General features: G+C 60.0%; 1 protein-coding gene across 1 annotated transcript; it reads right to left on the reverse strand.

Annotated features, from left to right (window-relative positions):
* Positions 1–13,465: 13,465 nt before the first annotated feature.
* Positions 13,466–17,654, reverse strand: CHMP6 (charged multivesicular body protein 6). Its single transcript, XM_083874361.1, has 8 exons — positions 17,561–17,654; positions 17,205–17,314; positions 16,638–16,725; positions 15,918–16,004; positions 15,764–15,829; positions 15,574–15,654; positions 15,343–15,397; positions 13,466–14,129 (listed from the first exon to the last, which is right to left on the reverse strand). The coding sequence occupies exons 1-8, from the start codon at positions 17,621–17,623 to the stop codon at positions 14,077–14,079; spliced, it is 603 nt and encodes a 200-aa protein (XP_083730487.1). The 5' UTR covers positions 17,624–17,654; the 3' UTR covers positions 13,466–14,076.
* Positions 17,655–18,216: the final 562 nt, after the last annotated feature.

Genomic DNA, 18,216 nt, shown 5'->3' on the forward strand with positions numbered 1-18,216 from the left:
GCGCGGGGACAGCGCGGAGCGGCGGCCGCGGGGCCTTTTATCGGCTCCAGGAGGCCGGGCCCGCACAGCACCGCCCCGAAACGCCCCGGGAGGAGGAGCAGGGACGGGCCGGGCCGGGCCGGGCTCCGCGGGGCTGGGAGTGAAGGGAGGGATGGATGGATGGAGGGAGGGATGGATGGATGGATGGATGGATGGATGGATGGATGGATGGATGGATGGATGGATGGATGGATGGATGGATGGATGGATGGATGGATGGATGGATGGATGGATGGATGGATGGATGGATGGATGGATGGATGGATGGATGGATGGATGGATGGAGGGATGGATGGACGGACGGACGGAGGGATGGATGGATGGATGGAGGGATGGATGGATGGATGGATGGATGGAGGGATGGATGGATGGATGGATGGATGGATGGATGGAGGGAGGGATGGATGGAGGGATGGAGGGATGGATGGAGGGATGGGTCTACCACACTGTGTCCCGTCCCATGCCCATTCCCCATCCACATCCCCATGTTGTACCCCATTCCGTGGCCCTTCCTCCACCCCATTCCCCATCCCACACCCCATTCCCACATCCCACTCCCTACCCTCCACTCCTGCCATGCCCACGACCCCACACTATCCCTGTACTTTACTCCAGCCCCAGCTCTGGCTGTGCCCCACACCCCTGAGCTGTCCCACACTGCAGCCCCGCTGTGCCCCCAGCCTTGCTGTACCCCCACTCTGGGCCTGTGCCCCCCACCCCGGGGCTGTGCTCCATCCCCAGCTGGGCACAGGGGAGTGGATGGGTGAGGAACAGTTGGAAAAGGAAGAGCAGCCCGTGGTTTGTGGGTGTTGGGAAGGAGGATGCACATTGCCCAGGGAGAGCAGAGGTGGGTGAGCATTAACATGATGTTGTACAGTTTGGGATGCTCAGCCCAAGGGACACCAGCCCTGGCTGTCACCTCATGTCCCCAGGCTGTGCCACCAGCCAGGACAACCAGGATTCCCATGGGAGGCTCCTGCCAGAGCTCCCAGGTCCCTGTGGGACATCCCAGCCCTGCATCCCCATCCTTCCCATCCCTCGGGCCAACAGCAGTGACTCTCACCAGGCCCTGAGGGGCACGAGGAGCAGGTCTGTGCCCTGGAGCCAGTGTCCCCAGCCCTGTCCCGGTGTCCCCAGCCCTGTCCCAGTGTCCCCAGCCCTGTCCCGGTGTCCCAGCCCTATCCCAGTGTCCCCAGCCCTGTCCCGGTGTCCCAGCCCTGTCCCAGTGTCCCCAGCCCTGCCCCAGTGTCCCCAGCCCTATCCCAGTGTCCCCAGCCCTGTCCCAGTGTCCCAGCTCTATCCCAGTGTCCCCAGCCCTGTCCCAGTGTCCCCAGCCCTGTCCCAGTGTCCCCAGCCCTGTCCCAGCCCTGTCTCAGTGTCCCCAGCCCTGCCCCAGTGTCCCCTGCCCTGTCTCAGTGTCCCTAGCCCTGTCCCAGTGTCCCCAGCCCTGTCCCGGTGTCCCCAGCCCTGTCTCAGTGTCCCCAGCCCTATCCCAGTGTCCCCAGCCCTGTCCCAGTGTCCCCTGCCCTATCCCAGTGTCCCCAGCCCTGTCCCAGTGTCCCCAGCCCTGTCTCAGTGTCCCCAGCCCTGTCCCAGTGTCCCCTGCCCTATCCCAGTGTCCCCAGCCCTGTCCCAGTGTCCCCAGCCCTGTCCCCTGCCCTGTCCCGGTGTCCCCAGCCCTGTCCCAGTGTCCCCAGCCCTGTCCCAGTGTCCCCTGCCCTGTTCCAGTGTCCCCAGCCCTATCCCAGTGTCCTCTGCCCTGTCCCAGTGTCCTCTGCCCTGTCCCAGTGTCCCCAGCCCTGTCCCGGTGTCCCCAGCCCTGTCTCAGTGTCCCCTGCCCTGTTCCAGTGTCCCCAGCCCTGTCCCAGTGTCCCAGCCCTGTCCCCAGCCCTGCCCCAGTGTCCCCTGCCCTGTCCCAGTGTCCCCTGCCTTGTCCCAGTGTCCCCAGCCCTGTCCCGGTGTCCCCAGCACTGTCCCAGTGTCCCCAGCCCTGTCCCAGTGTCCCCTGCCCTGTCCCAGTGTCCCAGCCCTATCCCAGTGTCCCCAGCACTGTCCCCTGCCCTGTCCCAGTGTCCCCAGCACTGTCCCAGTGTTCCCAGCCCTGTCCCAGTGTCCCCAGCCCTGTCCCCAGCCCTGTCCCAGTGTCCCCAGCCCTGTCTCAGTGTCCCCAGCCCTGTCCTCAGCCCTGTCCCAGTGTCCCCAGCCCTGTCCCAGTGTCCCAGCCCTATCCCAGTGTCCCCTGCCCTGTCTCAGTGTCCCCAGCCCTATCCTAGTGTCTCCAGCCCTCTCCCAGTGTCCCCGGCCCTGCCTCAGTGTCCCCAGCCTTGTCCCGGTGTCCCCAGCCCTGTCCCAGTGTCCCCAGCCCTGTCTCAGTGTCCCCAGCCCTGTCCCCTGCCCTGTCCCGGTGTCCCCAGCCCTGTCTCAGTGTCCCCAGCCCTATCCTAGTGTCCCCAGCCCTGTCCCAGTGTCCCCAGCCCTGTCCCCTGCCCTGCTTTTTGCAGAGTGGTTAAACAGAGCCTCAGGGCCAGGCCATGCCCGTGGGCCGAGCCCTCCTCTCCTCCTCCCGCTGTCACAAGCAGTGAAACAGTTAAGCAGCCGTGTTATTTTCCATCCCATCCATCAATTCCGAGAACAAGGATCCCAGGTCAATATCTCGGTCCCAAACCTCCCGGAGCTGTTCCCGCTCTCCCCCCCAGCCCTGGCCAGGACCAGGAGGGCACCACCACCACCAGCTGCTCCCTCTGCCTGCACTTGGCTCTCATTTTGGCTTCTGCCTCAGAGCTTCCACCCTCCAGGGCACGGCAAAGAATTTACAGCCCCCCGAGAAGGATTTTTCTGGTGTTTCTGGAGTGACCAGTTAACCCTTTCTGCCCTGGGCCTGGGGGGAATGGGAGAACAGCAGTGCCCTGAGAGATGTTCCCAAGGAAATTCTGACTGCCTTCAGCACTGCTGGGACACCACAGTGACACTTTTCCTCTCCATCCCAGAGCACAGCTGGCTCTGGGGATGCCAATCCCTCAGCCAGACAGCAGCACCAGCGTCGGGGAAGGCTTGAGGATGGAGCAGCCAGGAGTAGAGTGCCTCTCCCTGCATCTCCATCACCTTATTTTTAGTTACGTTATGTAAGTTCTTCGCGACGTCATGGATGTGGGGGGTTCTTGCATCTAATTCCAGTGTGACAGCCCAGCAATTCAAACAAGCTGTTCCTCTGGTGAGCAAGATAAAAGGATTTGTAATTTCTGATAATAAAAGAGGCCTTTTGGGACAGCCCTCAGAGAATCTCTCCCATCTAGGCCTGCTCGCAGACAGCCCAGCCGCTCCACTTTCTTTCCCATGCTCTGCTTCTCCTTATCCCTTGGAATTTGAGTGTTGAAAAGCCTTTCTCCCTCCAATCTCTCTGCTCCATGGGCTGGGAGTGAATTTCCCCACAATCAGAGGCACAAGGGAGGAAATTATCCTGGTCCCTGCCATGTGTCCCCACGAGCATCCTATCACATCCTCCTGGGAATTCTCAGCAGGAAAAAAACCTGCCTCTGCCTCGTGCCGTAGCGTTCGCTTTTTGATCGCCTTTTTATTTATTTATTTTTTAATTTTTTTTTTTTTTTTCTCCTCCTCCTCCCGGTTTGCCTCTCGCCGCCTTTTTTTTTTTTTTTTGTCGGGGTGATTCACTCGGCGGCAGCTGGAGTAACCATGGTGCCAGAGTCCCCTCGTGGGTTATACCTGAATTCTCCTTCTCCCTGTGCCCTTTGGGGAGGTGGCACCGTCTCCCCCAGCGTGGGGAAGCACCAGGACAGAGCAGAACAGCGGTGGGATGAGCAGGCAGAGGCCCCAGCCCTCCCCGGGGTGATGCTGCACAGGCCACCTCCAGCCCTCCCAGGGTGGAGCGAAGTTGCTGTGGCAACAACAACAAAAAAAATCCTTATGTAATCCATCCCCGCTCGGCTGCAGGTGTGGGGAGGAAATTGTGCTATTTTCGAAGTTTCATTAGGTTCCTTCTTAATTATCAGCGGTGGCATCATGCCAGAGAACCCGGCCGGGTGAGGAGACCGGTACAGAGATGGGAGGGTGGGGACAGGGACAGTGGTGGCTGGGACGGTGACAACTGAGAGTAGGGACAGCCGAGAGTGGGGACAGCGAGGGCAGTGATGTCCGAGGGCAGTGATGTCCAGGACAGTGATGGTCAGGGCAGTGATGGCAGAGCAGTGATGGTCAGGGCAGTGATGGCCAGGGAAGTGATGGGCAGGGCGGTGATGGCCAGGGCAGTGATGGTCAGGGGCAGTGATGGCCAGGGCAGTGATGGTCAGGGCAGTGATGTCCAGAGCAGTGATGTCCCAGGGCAGTGATGGCCAGGGCAGTGATGACCAGAGCAGTGATGTCCAGGACAGTGATGGCCAGGGCAGTGATGGTCAGAGCAGTGATGACCAGAGCAGTGATGTCCAGGACAGTGATGGTCAGGGCAGTGATGTCCAGGACAGTGATGGTCAGGGCAGTGATGGTCAGAGCAGTGATGACCAGAGCAGTGATGTCCAGGACAGTGATGGTCAGGGCAGTGATGTCCAGGACAGTGATGGTCAGGGCAGTGATGACCAGAGCAGTGATGTCCAGGACAGTGATGGCCAGGGCAGTGATGGCCAGGGCAGTGATGACCAGAGCAGTGATGTCCAGGGCAGTGATGACCAGAGCAGTGATGTCCAGGACAGTGATGGCCAGGGCAGTGATGGTCAGGGCAGTGATGGCAGAGCAGTGATGGCCAGGGCAGTGATGGCCAGGGAAGTGATGGGCAGGGCGGTGATGTCCCAGGGCAGTGACCACTGAGGGCAGTGATGGCCAGGGCAGCAGTGGCTGCAGCAGTGATGTCCCAGGGCAGTGACAGCAGCTGCACCAAGGGACAGCTCTGCCCAGCTGCCCCTCCGTGTTCCCAGCCTGGGGACACTGTCCCTGCCGCCCCGGTGGGTGTGGTGGCTGCCAGGGAGGGACACGGGAGGTGCTGCAGGGCAGCATAACTGCCCAGGGAGGGGAACGTGGCACTGCAGGGTCACCCTGAGGAGCTGCCACATCCTCAGCCACTCGGGAAGCCTCAGTGACACGGAGAGAGGAGAAATAAAGGAGGTTTGGAATCCCTGGTTCGTTTGAGGGGGATGTGTCACTGGCCAGCACAGAGAGGAGGAAGCAGAGGGACCATCATGGCACCAGTGCTGGGTTTTTTTCACAATCCTTGAGAAAATGCTTGGAGTTTCCTGAGGAAGATCCAACCCCAGCTGCTCCAGGTGGTCACTGGGTTCTCCTGGCACTGCCAGAGTAGGAGGGATCAGGCAGGGAACTGGACCAGGCAAAGAAGCCACCTCCATCATCTCCACCTCCATCATCTCCATCATCTCCATCTCCATCATCTCCACCTCCATCATCTCCACCTCCATCATCTCCATCATCTCCATCTCCATCATCTCCACCTCCATCATCTCCATCATCTCCAACATCTCCATCTCCATCATCTCCACCATCTCCATCATCTCCATCTCCATCATCTCCACCATCTCCATCATCTCCATCATCTCCACCATCTCCATCTCCCGTTTGCCCACTCAGCCCCTCTGGCAGCCCTTGGCTCTGTGTTCCTCCTTTCCAGAGTGTGTGAAGGGGGAGGCTGAGCCCACCCACCCCTGGGTGCCCAGCCCGAGTGTCAGGGTGTTAATGAGATTCCCAGGAAGTGCCAGTCCTGTGGTTCTGGGGCAGATGGATTCTCCATCGGAGCCCTGACATCACTGCCAGCCCTCCCTGTGCTGTGTCAAGAAGTTTTTGTTTCTAAAATAATCTAAACGTGATTTTTTTTCTGACATCTGGGGGGTCACTGGGGAATTGGCCAGGTGAGTTTGAGCCAAACCAACCCCTCGTGAGTCCGGGATGTGTTTTCCATGAACACCTCACCCAGTTCTGCCTCCTGCCCTCCTCGGGGGCCTCTCCTCAACCCCAGGCTGTGTCCACACTTCCTTTGGGGCACCTCAATAAGGAGCTGGGCCAGAAAACCCCACACAGGACCCAGGTCTTGGAGCATCCCCCCAAACTCTGTCTCAGCCTCCCCTTTGCAGCGCAGCCACCACTCACCAGGATTCCAGCAGGTGCCTCAAACTGACTGTCAGTAGGTTTAGGTCAAATATTGGGAATAAATTCCTCCCTGTGAGGGTGGGGAGGCCCTGGGATGGATGTCCCAGAGAAGCTCTGGATCCCTGGAAATGCTCCAGGACAGGGCTTGGAGCAGCCTGGGATAGCAGAGTGTCCCATGGGCTTTAAAGTCCCTTCCAACCCGGCCCATTCCATGATTCTGTCACTGTTGGTGGATTCAGGTTGGTCCCTGAATCATCAGAGGGTCAGGACTCAGCAGCTGTCCCGGCTTGGGGATGTCCCCCTGTGCCAGCAGCTCCCAGCAGGTAAATCCTGCCCAGAGCCACCGGCAAACCCAACAAAGCCATTTATTGGGGATTAGCCAGGGATGACCAATTCAGGGTGGACGCTGCAGTGCTGGATCCAGCCATTCCCAGCTCCCACCTCACACCCAGGGACTCACAAAGTGGGGTGGGGTGATTTCACCGAGGGGGAAACTGAGGCACAACAAAGTTCCTGGGCTCTCTCCATCCCAGGATTTCCCTGATTCCATTGGAGCATCTTCTGGGCAAGACTCCCAGCAGTGCAGTGCAGTGTCCAGGGGCTGGGGACAGTTCTGCTCCCTGGTGTGACACCAGTGTCACTCTGTGCCTGGGAACACCCGGCCCTGCCCATGGCGAGGACTGGGGCTGTGTGTCACCCCTGGGGACACTGGTGACAACCCCTGGAGGTCCCCCAGTCCCTCATCCCAGGGCCAGGTGGGCTGCGTGTCCCCAGCGTGTCCCCAGGGTGTCCCCAGTGTGTCCCCAGTGTGTCCCCAGGGTGTTCCCAGCGTGTCCCCAGTGTGTCCCCGGCGTGTCCCCAGCATGTCCCTAGGATGTCCCCAGCGTGTCCCCATTGTGTCCCCAGTGTGTCCCCAGTGTGTCCCCGACGTGTCCCCAGCATGTCCCTAGGGTGTCCCCAGCGTGTCCCCAGTGTGTCCCCAGCGTGTCCCCAGCCTGTCCCATTGTGTCCCCAGCATGTCCCCATTGTGTCCCCAGGGTGTCCCCAGGGTGACCCCAGGGTGTCCCCAGGGTGTCCCCAGGGTGTCCCCAGGGTGTCCCCAGGGTGTGCCCAGACAGCGGGGTGGGACAGCGGGACACATCCCTGGGGGCTGGGCAGGCTTGGGAAGGCTCCACAACAAACCCAAACTCTGCCATGCCCCGCTGGGGGAGCAGAATTCTGTATTCTGGGCACTCCCAAAACCTGCTGGGTCCTCCTCAGTGCCAGGCCGAGCCCTGCCCCTCCTCACCTGGCCCAGCGCCTGTTCCAGCAGTGAGTAATGCTGAATTACAGCGCTAAGGAGCTCTCTGGGGATCCTTCGGAATAACAGGAATAGTTTATGCGATTTGCATAATTGGCATGATGGGATTTGGCATCACGTTGCTGAGCTCGGGGAAGAGTCCGGGGCAGAGCTGGGATGGTGCTGGGGGCTCTGGGCACCTTGGGGGGCTCTGGGGGGCTCTGGGCACCTCCTGGGGGGCTCTGGGCACCTTGGGGGGCTCTGGGGGGCTCTGGGCACCTCCTGGGGGGCTCTGGGCACCTCCTGGGGGGCTCTGGGGGGCTCTGGGCCCCTCTTGGGGGGCTCTGGGGGGCTCTGGGCACCTCCTGGGGGGCTCTGGGGGGGCTCTGGGCACCTCTTGGGGAGCTCTGGGGGGCTCTGGAGGGCTCTGGGCACTTCTTGGGGGGCTCTGGAGTCTCTGGGGGGCTCTGGGCACCTTGGGGGGCTCTGGGGGGCTCTGGGCCCCTCTTGGGGGGGCTCTGGGGGGCTCTGGGGGCTCCCCCCTGCCCAGCCCGGCCTGGGGAGGAGCAGCCGGTGACACAGAGGTGGCAGAAGGGACAGGGTCAGGTCCCGCTGCCATCCCCTGCCCGTGTCCCCCCTCCTGGCCGGTCCCAGCCCCATTTCCCTGTCCCACCTCTGGGCCTGGGGCTGCCCATCCCAGCTCCCGGGAAAGCAGCAAAGCTCTGCATTCTGGGCCTGAAGGACGCGATGCCCAATTCCCCAGTTGAGCTCCTGTCCCGGCCCCAAGGCCGCCCCCTCCCCGCCCGCATCCCCATCTCTCCTGGTCACAGCCCGGCCCTGGGACGGCCCCGCTCGTTTCCTCCTCGTTAATTAATCACCGAGCGTCGGGATGAGCCTGGAGCCCGGCATGGCCCTGCTGTGATGAGTGACACGGGAGGGGACAGGGCTGGGGACACACACGGGCTGGGGACACAAGTTGGGGACACTGGCTGGGGACATGACTGGGGACATGACTGGGGACATGGGCTGGGGACACAGCTGGGGGCACACACTGGGGACAGAGGCTGGAGACACGGGCTGGGGACACCGGGCTGGGGACACACACAGGCTGGGGACACTGGGGGGCACAGGCTGGGGACATGGGCTGGGGACAGAGGCTGGGGATACAGGTTGGGGACAGGCTGAGGACACACACTGGGGACACCGGCTGGGGACAGACTGGGGACAGGCTGGGGACACAAACTGGGGACAAGGGCTGGGGACACAGTTGGGGACACGGTTGGGGACACAGCTGGGGACACAGCTGGGGATACAGGCAGAGGATAGAGGCTGGGGAACAGGCTGGGGACACAGTTGGGGACACAGGGGGACACAGGCTGGGGACACGGGCTGGGGACATGGGCTGGGGACACTGGGGGACACGGGCTGGGGACACTGGGGGACATGGGGTGGGGATAGAGGTTGGGGACACCGACTGGGGACACAGCTGGGGGCAGGCTGGGGACACAAACTGGGGACACATACAGGCTGAGGACACAGGCAGGGGACAGGCTGGGGACAGGCTGGGGACACAAACTGGGGACGCACACAGGCTGAGGACACAGGCAGGGGACAGGCTGGGGACAAACACCAGCTGGGGACAAAGGCTGGGGACACAGCTGGGGACATGGGCAGGGGATACAGGCGGGGGAACACGGGCTGGGGACACAATTGGGGACACAAGCTGGGGACAGGGGTTGGGGACACCCATCACGCGGCAGCTCCGGCCCTCGGGGACACCCGGCGTGGCCAGGGCTTCACCCAGGACTTGAGGAGCCGCATTCCAGAGCAGGGCAAGGCAGCCGGGGCCCTTTGGGACAGCAAAAGCGGTGACACGGCGACAACTGCCACAAGTGCCACCTCCCAGCGCTCCTCCCACCCACCGGCCGTGGGCTCTGTGTCCCCCAGGGGAGGAATTGGGGCTCCCACGTCAGAGCGGCTCCTGCTGAGGCATTTCAGCCCTGCCAAGCACCGGCAGGTCCCGTCTGGCACCAGGAGCCAGCAGAGGTCACATTCCCGGCCCTGCTCCCACAGACCCGCTTTGTTCCCGGCCTGCCTCTAATTAGGAAATTGCGCTGATTTCTTTTTTTTTATTTCTTTTTTTTTTTTTCTCACAGTCCAACTATCAAAACTTGGGTTTGTTCCCTGCCAAAGCCTCTCCTATTGCTCTGCTGGTGACTCAGCGTGACACCAGGGCACTGAAAATACACTGAAAATACGGCGGAGGGAAAGGGAAGGAGCTGGGGGTTGTTGGTTCCTGGTGGGTCTGAGTGGGCAGTGGGGATGGGGGGGTGGCACTGTGGGGTTTGGGTGCAGAATGAGGCACCCCAGTGGTGCCCCCAAGTGTGGGACCCCCACACAGGGCAGGGCAAGCTCAGGGTGTGGATAATGAAGAGGAGGAGGAAGATGAAAGATCCTCCCCAAACTGTGCCTGGTCCTGAGTTGGGGTTTGCCAGGGAGGGTGGGGGACAAGGGACACTGTGAGTTCATCCCCTGGGGTGGCACCTGAGGGGGACAGGGGGAGCCTCTCATGCCAAAAAGCAGCAGGACCCGGAGGAGACACCCATGTATCCCACACCTCTGAGTTCTCAGCTCGGTTTTGTTTTTCCAGGGGTGTTCCAGGAAACATCGGAGGCAGCAGAGCACGACAGTGAATCAGGGGGTGCAGCTGTTTGGGGGCTGTACAGCTGTTTGGGGTCCCTACAGCTGTTTGGGGGCCCGGCAGCTGTTTGGGGGCCCTGCAGCTGTTTGGGGTCCCTACAGCTCTTTGGGGGCTCCACAGCTGTTTGGGGGCCCGGCAGCTGTTTGGGGGCTGTACAGCTGTTTGGGGGCCCTACAGCTGTTTGGGGGCCCCGCAGCTGTTTGGGGGTCCTGCAGCTGTTTGGGGTGGGCGTGCAGCTGTTTGGGGGCCCTGCAGCTGTTTGGGGGCCCCGCAGCTGTTTGGGGTGGGCTGGCAGCTGTTTGGGGTCCCTACAGCTCTTTGGGGGCTCCACAGCTGTTTGGGGTCCCTGCAGCTGTTTGGGGGCCCTACAGCTGTTTGGGGGCTCTGCAGCTGTTTGGGGGCCCTACAGCTGTTTGGGGTCCCTGCAGCTGTTTGGGGCGGGCTGGCAGTCCCCCCTCCCCGGCAGAGCTGCCATCCAGCTGTGTTGGCATAGAAACTGCCGGGGCTCGTTACACAATTCCCTCCGAGCCCAGGGCTGAGGCTGCAGAGGAGGGGAGGAAGCTCCCGGCCTTTGCCCCAAAGCAGCTCCTGTCAGCTGGGCTGGGGGGCCTGGGAGGGCCCAGCTGCCTCCTGGACACCAGGGAATAGTCTATTTAAAGGCACTGCTGCTTGCATAACTCTGGCTGGAACCCCCAGGCTCACACATTGCTCTGAGATCCCATGGGATGGGGCAGTGTCCCCATGGAACAGGGATTGTCCCTGTGGGGGGAGGAGGGGATGGGCAGTAAAATCTCCCAGCAGAGCTCCTCGTTCCCCCTTTTCCCCTGCGTGGGGCTGGGACCCCACATTGCCACACCAGGCACGTTAAAGGGCACGGAGCTGGTGATGGCACAGACATCCAGGGAATGGTGAATTCCTGTCCCTGTCACAGGGCTGTGCCTGCACCGTGGGCTCCCCCAGAGCCTCAGGAGAGGGGCCAGGGCCGTGCCAGGGCTCCAGGGAGGGCTCTGAGCTCTGCGGGGGCAGCCCAGGCAGGAGCGTGAGGTTTGTTCCTTCTCTCCAGGGTTTAATTAACAACGAGCAGCGCTGCCTCCTCCTCACTCCCCTCGCTCAACATCTGGCCAACCCAAACACAGCTGGAAGAGCTCTGTGTGCAGCCCTCCCGGGGGGAGCTGGCTCCTCTCCCACCCCGCTGCCACAGCTGAGGGGCACGGGGAGTGTTAATTAAACACTCCAAACTCGGCACAGCTGCTTTCCCAGGGCCAGAGATGTAAATCCAGAGGAAAGAGGGAGCAGCTGCTGTCCAGGCACAGCCAGAGGCTCAGGGACATCCCAGGTGGGGCCTCACCCTGCACTGGGGTGTCCCCAGTCCCTGTGCCCGTTCCAGGCTGGGGACAGTCACACACAGGGCTCGGTGCTGCCTGGGGCAGGACAAGGCCGTGGGGATGGAAGGACAAAGTCCTACAGAGGGAGGTAAAATGGGACAGGACAGGGTGGGCCCTCAGGAGGGACCACAGGTCCATGCCAGCCCTGAGCCTGGGCACGGAGTGGCTCTGGATCAGTTTGACAATTCCAGCGCAATTCTCACCAATCCCCTCATTTGGCCTCGCTGTAAACCCAAGGAGGGGAGGGCAGTGGCAGAGACTGTCAAAAATCAGCCATCCCTGGTTCAGGGCCTGCCCCAGCACTGTCACCTCCTGGGACATCCAGGCAAACAGGAGTTTGTGTCACACACACACGGAGCCTGCTCTGAAATTCCCTGCCCACATCTGTCCCAGGAGCAGGGAGGAGGGAAGGCAAACTCCTGCTCACCCAAAACACTCCCTGTGTGCAAACACGAGGCTGGAAGAGGAGTCGGTGGAGCCACTGGAGCCAGTTTATTGTCCTTATTGTCACAGCACAGACAGAGGTCACAGCCCACTCCCGGCCTCCCTCCCAAGGAGACCCACAGGGCTGTTGGGGCAGAGGAAGCTGCGGCCAAGCTGCCCCCAGTTTTCCTGTTGGATCAGTAAATGGCCAAGGACTGGAAGGAGCTGCATTAACCCCTTCAGCACCAGCCCCACGCAGCCACCAGGACCCTGGGGAGGGGCTGGTTCCTCTCTCCTGCTGCCAGGACGTTTATCAGGAAGAAAAGGGGAGCAGAGGGACCGCAGCACACCCTCCTCATCCTCTCCCGGGGCGATGCCAATCCTAGGGAACAGGGTTTTCCCCAAGCAGCAGCAGTGGAGCTGCTCTCCCAGGACAGATCCCATTCCAGACCGTCCTGGGAGTGCCCTGAGCCCCTCCCGTCAATGCAGATGAATCAGGGGCACATTAACCAGCCCAGCATCCGGGCTGGGGAGGCCTGAAGGAAAAGCACAGCCCAGAAATGCTCCTGCCGGCACAGCACTGCTGAGTCCAAGGCTCTCTCTGGTGGGAACCGGCTGCGTTGCAGCACGGCCGGGACTGAGCAGAGAGAAGAGAATGAACCAGCAGAGCAGAGCAGAGAGAAGCCGGGCCCTGGGAGGGCTGGGAGCAGGAGCTGCCTGTCCCAACAGCAGCTGGAGTGACCAGAGACAGCCCTGAGATCACCAGTGCCCCAGGCAGCCCCAGGGGCAGCAGCTGCTTTGCCATGACTGTGCTGGTGTCACACACAGGGCCAGGGACTGTGGAACATTAGTCAGGAGTGGAAATGGGGAGGCTCCAAGGCACTCACTGCCTTGGGGACACGCCAGGAGGATGAGGAGGCCCTGGCCAGTCTTTGGAACACAACAGGGAGGACACAGAGGGCACGACTCCCCCCAGAGCTGCTGTTGGGGAGAATCCCAGTCCCTGGGATCACTTTTTGTCTAGCACCAGATCCCACAACCCCAACGACTGCCCCACAAAGTCTCCAAGGACCCTCTGGTCCTTCTGTCACAGAAATGCAGAATAAGGGTTGTGGCTTCAAGAACATAATAAACAAAGATCTGCAGTGTCCTGAAGAGCATCTGCAAGCCGACAGGTGAGTTCATTCCAAGAGCAGCCAAATCTGCCACCACCTGCCTGCCCAGGCAGAGTTCCAGACCCTTCAGCATCCCAGTGAGTCCTCAGAGAGGCTGGGGCTCCCTCCAGCTGCCCCCAGAGCCCTTTGGAGTGGTGATTTCTGAGCTCCAGGCCCCGTGTCCGGTGTGGTGTCTGAGCCCCCGAGGAAATGTCCGGTGGGAGCAGCTGGGGCAGAGTCCTGTGTCCATCAGTCCATCCTGCCACAGGTGAACTCTGATGCTGGAGCAGAGCCCACGAGGAGGAATCCTGGCTCTTAACACGGGCAGGAGCTCCTTGCTGGCACTGCAGGTGATTTCTGCTCAGCTCACAGGGCTCCAGAGCTGTGCCCAGGGCTCACAGCACATCAGACTCTGCCTGGCCACATCAGGAGCAGGGCTGAGCTCCCAGGCTGAGCCTGGCCCAAATCAAACCCCCTGGGGCTGGTTCTGCTGGTTCTGAGCCCAGCCCAGAGCTCAACGTGTGGGAGCTGAGGGTTCCTGCAGTGCCCAAGGTGCAGCAGGACAGGGACATGAACCAGGAGAGAGGAGGGACAGCAGAGTCCTGCTCACCCAGCCCCTGCCCAGCACAGCCACTGTCACTCTGAGCGTGGGCTCTCCTGGGGTTTGGCCACAGCAAAGGCAGGCTGACCACCAGAATCAAACCTACAGAGAAAAATTTGGCTTTGGATGATTTTAGAGTTGCTGTTTAATCCCGAGACAGCGCAGCTGAGTGAGTTTGGAATTTAAGTTACAAAAAAAAGAAAGCACTAGAAAATAATCTTGATACAAGAGCGATAATCAGCTGAGGTTCCCCACCCTGTGCAGGGAATGCTGCTCCACAATCCACCCAGCACAGCTGGGATGCTGCCAAGGCATTGCCTGCTCCCAGCACACACTGGGAGGGCAAACTGTCCAGGGTGAAAGTTTCGTGGGGGAATCCCCAGCACTGGGAGTTAAGATGCTGCCACCAGCTCTGCCTTTGGCCTGTTCTTGATGGGTGACACTTCTGTGGAAGGAAAAGAAACTTGTTACAGAATCAGGGAATGCAAATATCCTGCAGCCATCTCCTGAGGAGGAGCCAGGGCTCTGAGTCCACTCTGCAGGGCAGCAAATGCCTGCACAGCACCTGAACTGAGAGAAATTGGTTAAATAATCCCACATTCCCATGTGGAAATGGCCCTTTTTTACAGCACTGGAGAATTACAGACTTGCAGAACACGCCCAGCCCAGGGACAGATCCTGGGCAGGAGGAGCAGGGCCAGCTCTGCCCTCAGCCCTGGGATCCAACACCCCTGGGCCGTGTTTTGTTTGGCCTCAGCGCTGACATCTGAGCCCTGTTTAGGAGTAAACAAGCTCCAAGGAAACCAGCCCAGCTCCCCACAGCCCACATTGCTCCTGGGCAGATTCCACACAGGGAAATGGCTTCTTCCAGCTCCTCTTTGCACAGGCAGGGAGGTCCAGCTCCTGTGGCTCACAGCTCAGGGCTCTGCTGTTCCAGGAGAAGAGTCTTCACCAGTTTGAGTTTTCAGTTCCTCAGCACAGACACCTGATGAACCCCAGTGGGCTCCTTCCTTGCCAGGCAGGGCCACCAGGGCCTGTTTGGTCACCTTCTCAGTGAGCTCTGCCACTTCCCAGCTCCATCCCCACACAAATCCATCCACTGAGGCTTCGGATCGCTCGGGAACACTCGGGGACCATCAGCTGTGTGGAGCTCCTGCTCTGACAATCCTGCAACTGTGATCCTCATCCAGCTGGTTCCAAATCACTGGAAAGTGAGGTGGGAAGAGCTCCAAGTCATCCCAAGCCTCGGGGAAATCCAGTGTTGTGCAGGGTGAATCCAACAGCCACAAAATACAGTCCCTGCGCCGTGACCAGCCCGGGGCTGTGGGAGGAAGCCTTGCCTGGCCCAGGCAAGGAAGGAATTCCTTATGGAGCCTCCCCATGGAATGAGGTGTTTCAGGGCAGGAGGCTGCCCCAGAGCAGGTACAGGATGTGGCAAGGACAGCAGATGCCACATCTGCTCCCCAAGGGAACGACCAGATGGAACAGAGAGTGGAGCCGTGGATCCTCCTGGAGCTCTGGAGGGCTCAGCTGGGCCTGCCCCTCTCCAGGAGCTGCTGCTCCTTCCCATTTCCCCAGACACTCACACTGGGAGAAGGTCTCAGACCCCTGCAGGGGACAGGAGCACGAGGAGCCAGAGCTGGGCAAGGAGAACATACCTGGGATCTTCTCCGGGAGCGGCTCCGAAGGGACTTCTGGAAGCTCCAACTGTTCCTGCAAGGACATTAAACACAACATGTCACACATGTCACAGACCACAGCTGTGGGGTGGCAGTGTCCCACATTTCCCCCCAGACTGAGCTCTGACAGTAGGAAAAAGGTATTTTAACCACTATGAAAAACAGCTTCCTAAAAATGTGGATTTTAATTACAAAAACACCAACCCCTACCTGAGTAATAGCATTTAATTCTTCTAGAATGGCATCTTCATCCTCCTCAGTCAGGCTGCCAGCCAGGAGCTCGTCTATTTGCTGTGGGAGAGAGGGCAGGGCATCACATCCCCAGCCTGGTGGCTCTTGGATACAACACCCATCCCTGCCCTGTGCAGAGCAGAGCTGTCCCAGCCCCTCCTGTGCTCACCCTCTGGTACTCCACAGCATCCTGGGTTTCTCCTATGATCCTTTCCACTTCCTCTATGGACATAACCTGAAGGGCAGAGCCAGAATGCAGCTGTGGGAGGGTCTGCAGGGAGGCAGCTCCAGGCAGGCCCCCCTGAACTCCCCACCACAAGTACCTGGTGCATTTTGTTCAGACACTCGTTGCCAATTTTCAGGCCCTCGATGACCTTCATTTCAATCTGGGTGAATTCAATGTCCTGGACCTGGGGTGGGAAGGAGAAAGGGAAGAGCTTGTCACACTTTGGCCAGGCAGTGGCACAGGCTGTCCAGTGAATCCTGAAGGGATTTAACAGATATGGGGATGTGGCAGTTGGGGACAGTGGTGGCCCTGGCAGTGACTGGGCTCAGAGGGCTCTTCCCACCTCAGTAATTCCATGATTGCCATTATTAGGCAGACACAGGACCACCAGAGAGGCTGCAGGGAGGAATCAGTGGAGCCCTTTCTGTGCTGTCAGTGGCACCAGCAGCAGGAAACATCCACAGCAAAAGCTGAGCAGGTCCGACAGCCCTCGAAGTGATTTCACCAGCTTTTCCAGCTGAGACCTCCCCAAACCCAAACACATCCAGTTCTGAAACAACAGGGCTGAGACAAGCCCACAAGGCCCCAGTGCAGCAGCCATCCCCTCTGTGAGTAACATTTCAGCAATCTCCAAACCACCAATTTAACAGGGAACCTGCAGATTCCAAACACATCACTCTGTGTCTCCAGGGAAAATCGTGGCACAAGCACAATTTTAGAGACATTTGCCCTTGGACAGAGGGCTGAGCACCTGCCAGGACCTGCCAGCTGGGATGGAATTCCAGGGGATGCAGCCCCACCCCAGGGCCAGGCTCACCATCCGCTCCAGGTTGCTGATCTGGTTCTCTGTTTTATCCAGAAGCTGCTCCTGGTACCGTTTCTTCTTCAGCAGGAGCAGGGCCTTCCTGAGGGAGGGAAACACAGCAGGGATGAAGCAGCTGAAACCTAAAGGAACTCACCAAAGCCACATTTGTTCTGTGCTTTGCTAAAAGGAGGGGACTGGCAACTCAGACCTGCTCCTGTGAGGAGCAAGGAGGAGCAGACTGGGAATAAATATATTGAGAATAAATATATTGGGAATAAATATATTGGGAATAAAGATATTGGGAATAAATCCTGTCCTGGGAGGGTGGGGAGGCCCTGGCAGAGGTTACCCAGAGCTGTGGCTGCCCCTGATCCCCGGCAGTGGCTCCAGGGCTTGGAGCAGCCTGGGACAGTGGGAGGTGCCCCTGCCCATGGCTGGGGTATGGAATGGGAATAAACTTCAAGGTCTCTCCCAGCCCATTCCAGGACTGTGACTCCCACAGCCCAGCGGTGTTTCCGTGCCGGTGACACCCCGAGGTGCCGGCACCGCCCCCCGCCCGGCCCAGCCCCTTCCCCTCACTCTTTTTTGCCGTCCCGGAGCAGCTGCCGGGCCAGGGCCCGCTCCCGCTCCAGCCCCAGGCTCAGCCGCTTCTGGTACTGCCGGAGCTTGTCCCGCTGCTGCTTCAGGGTCTGCGGGGGAGACACGGGGCGTGAGGGGCGGACGGACAGAGGGACGGACAGAGGGGAGGACAGGGGTCACAACTCAGCCCTGACAGTCCCAGCTCCGCTGCCCCGCCCGGTCCCTCCCCGCCCTGTCACCGACGGCACCGGGGCCGCTCAGCCCCGGCCCAGCTCCTCCATGGCCACAAGGACCCGGCAAACCCCACGGGCAGCCCGGGCAGGCCCGGTCCGTCCCCCCGGTGATTCCCCCCTCACCAGCACGGCCCGGTCCTGCTCCGTGACGCGGCTCCGCCGTTTCCGCCCGAACAGGTTCCCCATGGCCGCTCCTGCCCGGCCCGGCCCGGCCCGGCCCGCCCCCGACGGCGGCCGCGAGGGGCCCGGCCCCGCACAACGCGCGGAGAACGCGGCACAGGCGAGAACGCGCCGCTGGGGGGCGCGCTGGGGACAGGAATGGGGATAATAATAATATAATAATATCGGGAATGGGGATAATAGTAGCGGGAATGGGGATAAATAGGGAATGGGGATAATAATTATACCGGGAATGGGAATATATAGGGAATGGGGATAATAGTAACGGGAATGGGGATAAATAGAGAATGGGGATAATTATACCGGGAATGGGGATAAATAGGGAATGTGGGTAATAATACCGGGAACAGGAATAATAATATCGAGAACGGGGATAATAATATCGGGAATGAGGATAATAATACCAGGAATGAGAATAAATAGGGAATGGGGATAATCATATCGGGAATGGGGATAATAATACCGGGAATAGGAATAATAATATCGAGAATAGGGATTATAATATCAGAAATGGGAATAACTGGGAATTGGGATAATAATATTGGGAATGGGGATAATAGTATCAGGAATGGCAATAATAATATTGGGAATGGCAATAA

The sequence above is a fragment of the Zosterops lateralis genome (assembly GCF_965231275.1).
Source record: "Zosterops lateralis genome assembly, chromosome: 18".
Classification (NCBI taxonomy): Eukaryota; Metazoa; Chordata; class Aves; order Passeriformes; family Zosteropidae; genus Zosterops; species Zosterops lateralis.

What these genes read in the sequence shown, in the direction of transcription:
- CHMP6 (XM_083874361.1), bottom strand. Translation starts at nt 17,623, where the DNA reads ATGGGGAACCTGTTCGGGCGGAAACGGCGGAGCCGCGTCACGGAGCAG. An exon ending in CTCCGGGACGGCAAAAAAGA is followed by an intron (nt 16,726 to 17,204) that starts GTGAGGGGAAGG and finishes TCCCTCCCTCAG; the next exon opens with GAAGGCCCTGCTCCTGCTGA. An exon ending in AATTAAATGCTATTACTCAG is followed by an intron (nt 15,398 to 15,573) that starts GTAGGGGTTGGT and finishes ATGTCCTTGCAG; the next exon opens with GAACAGTTGGAGCTTCCAGA.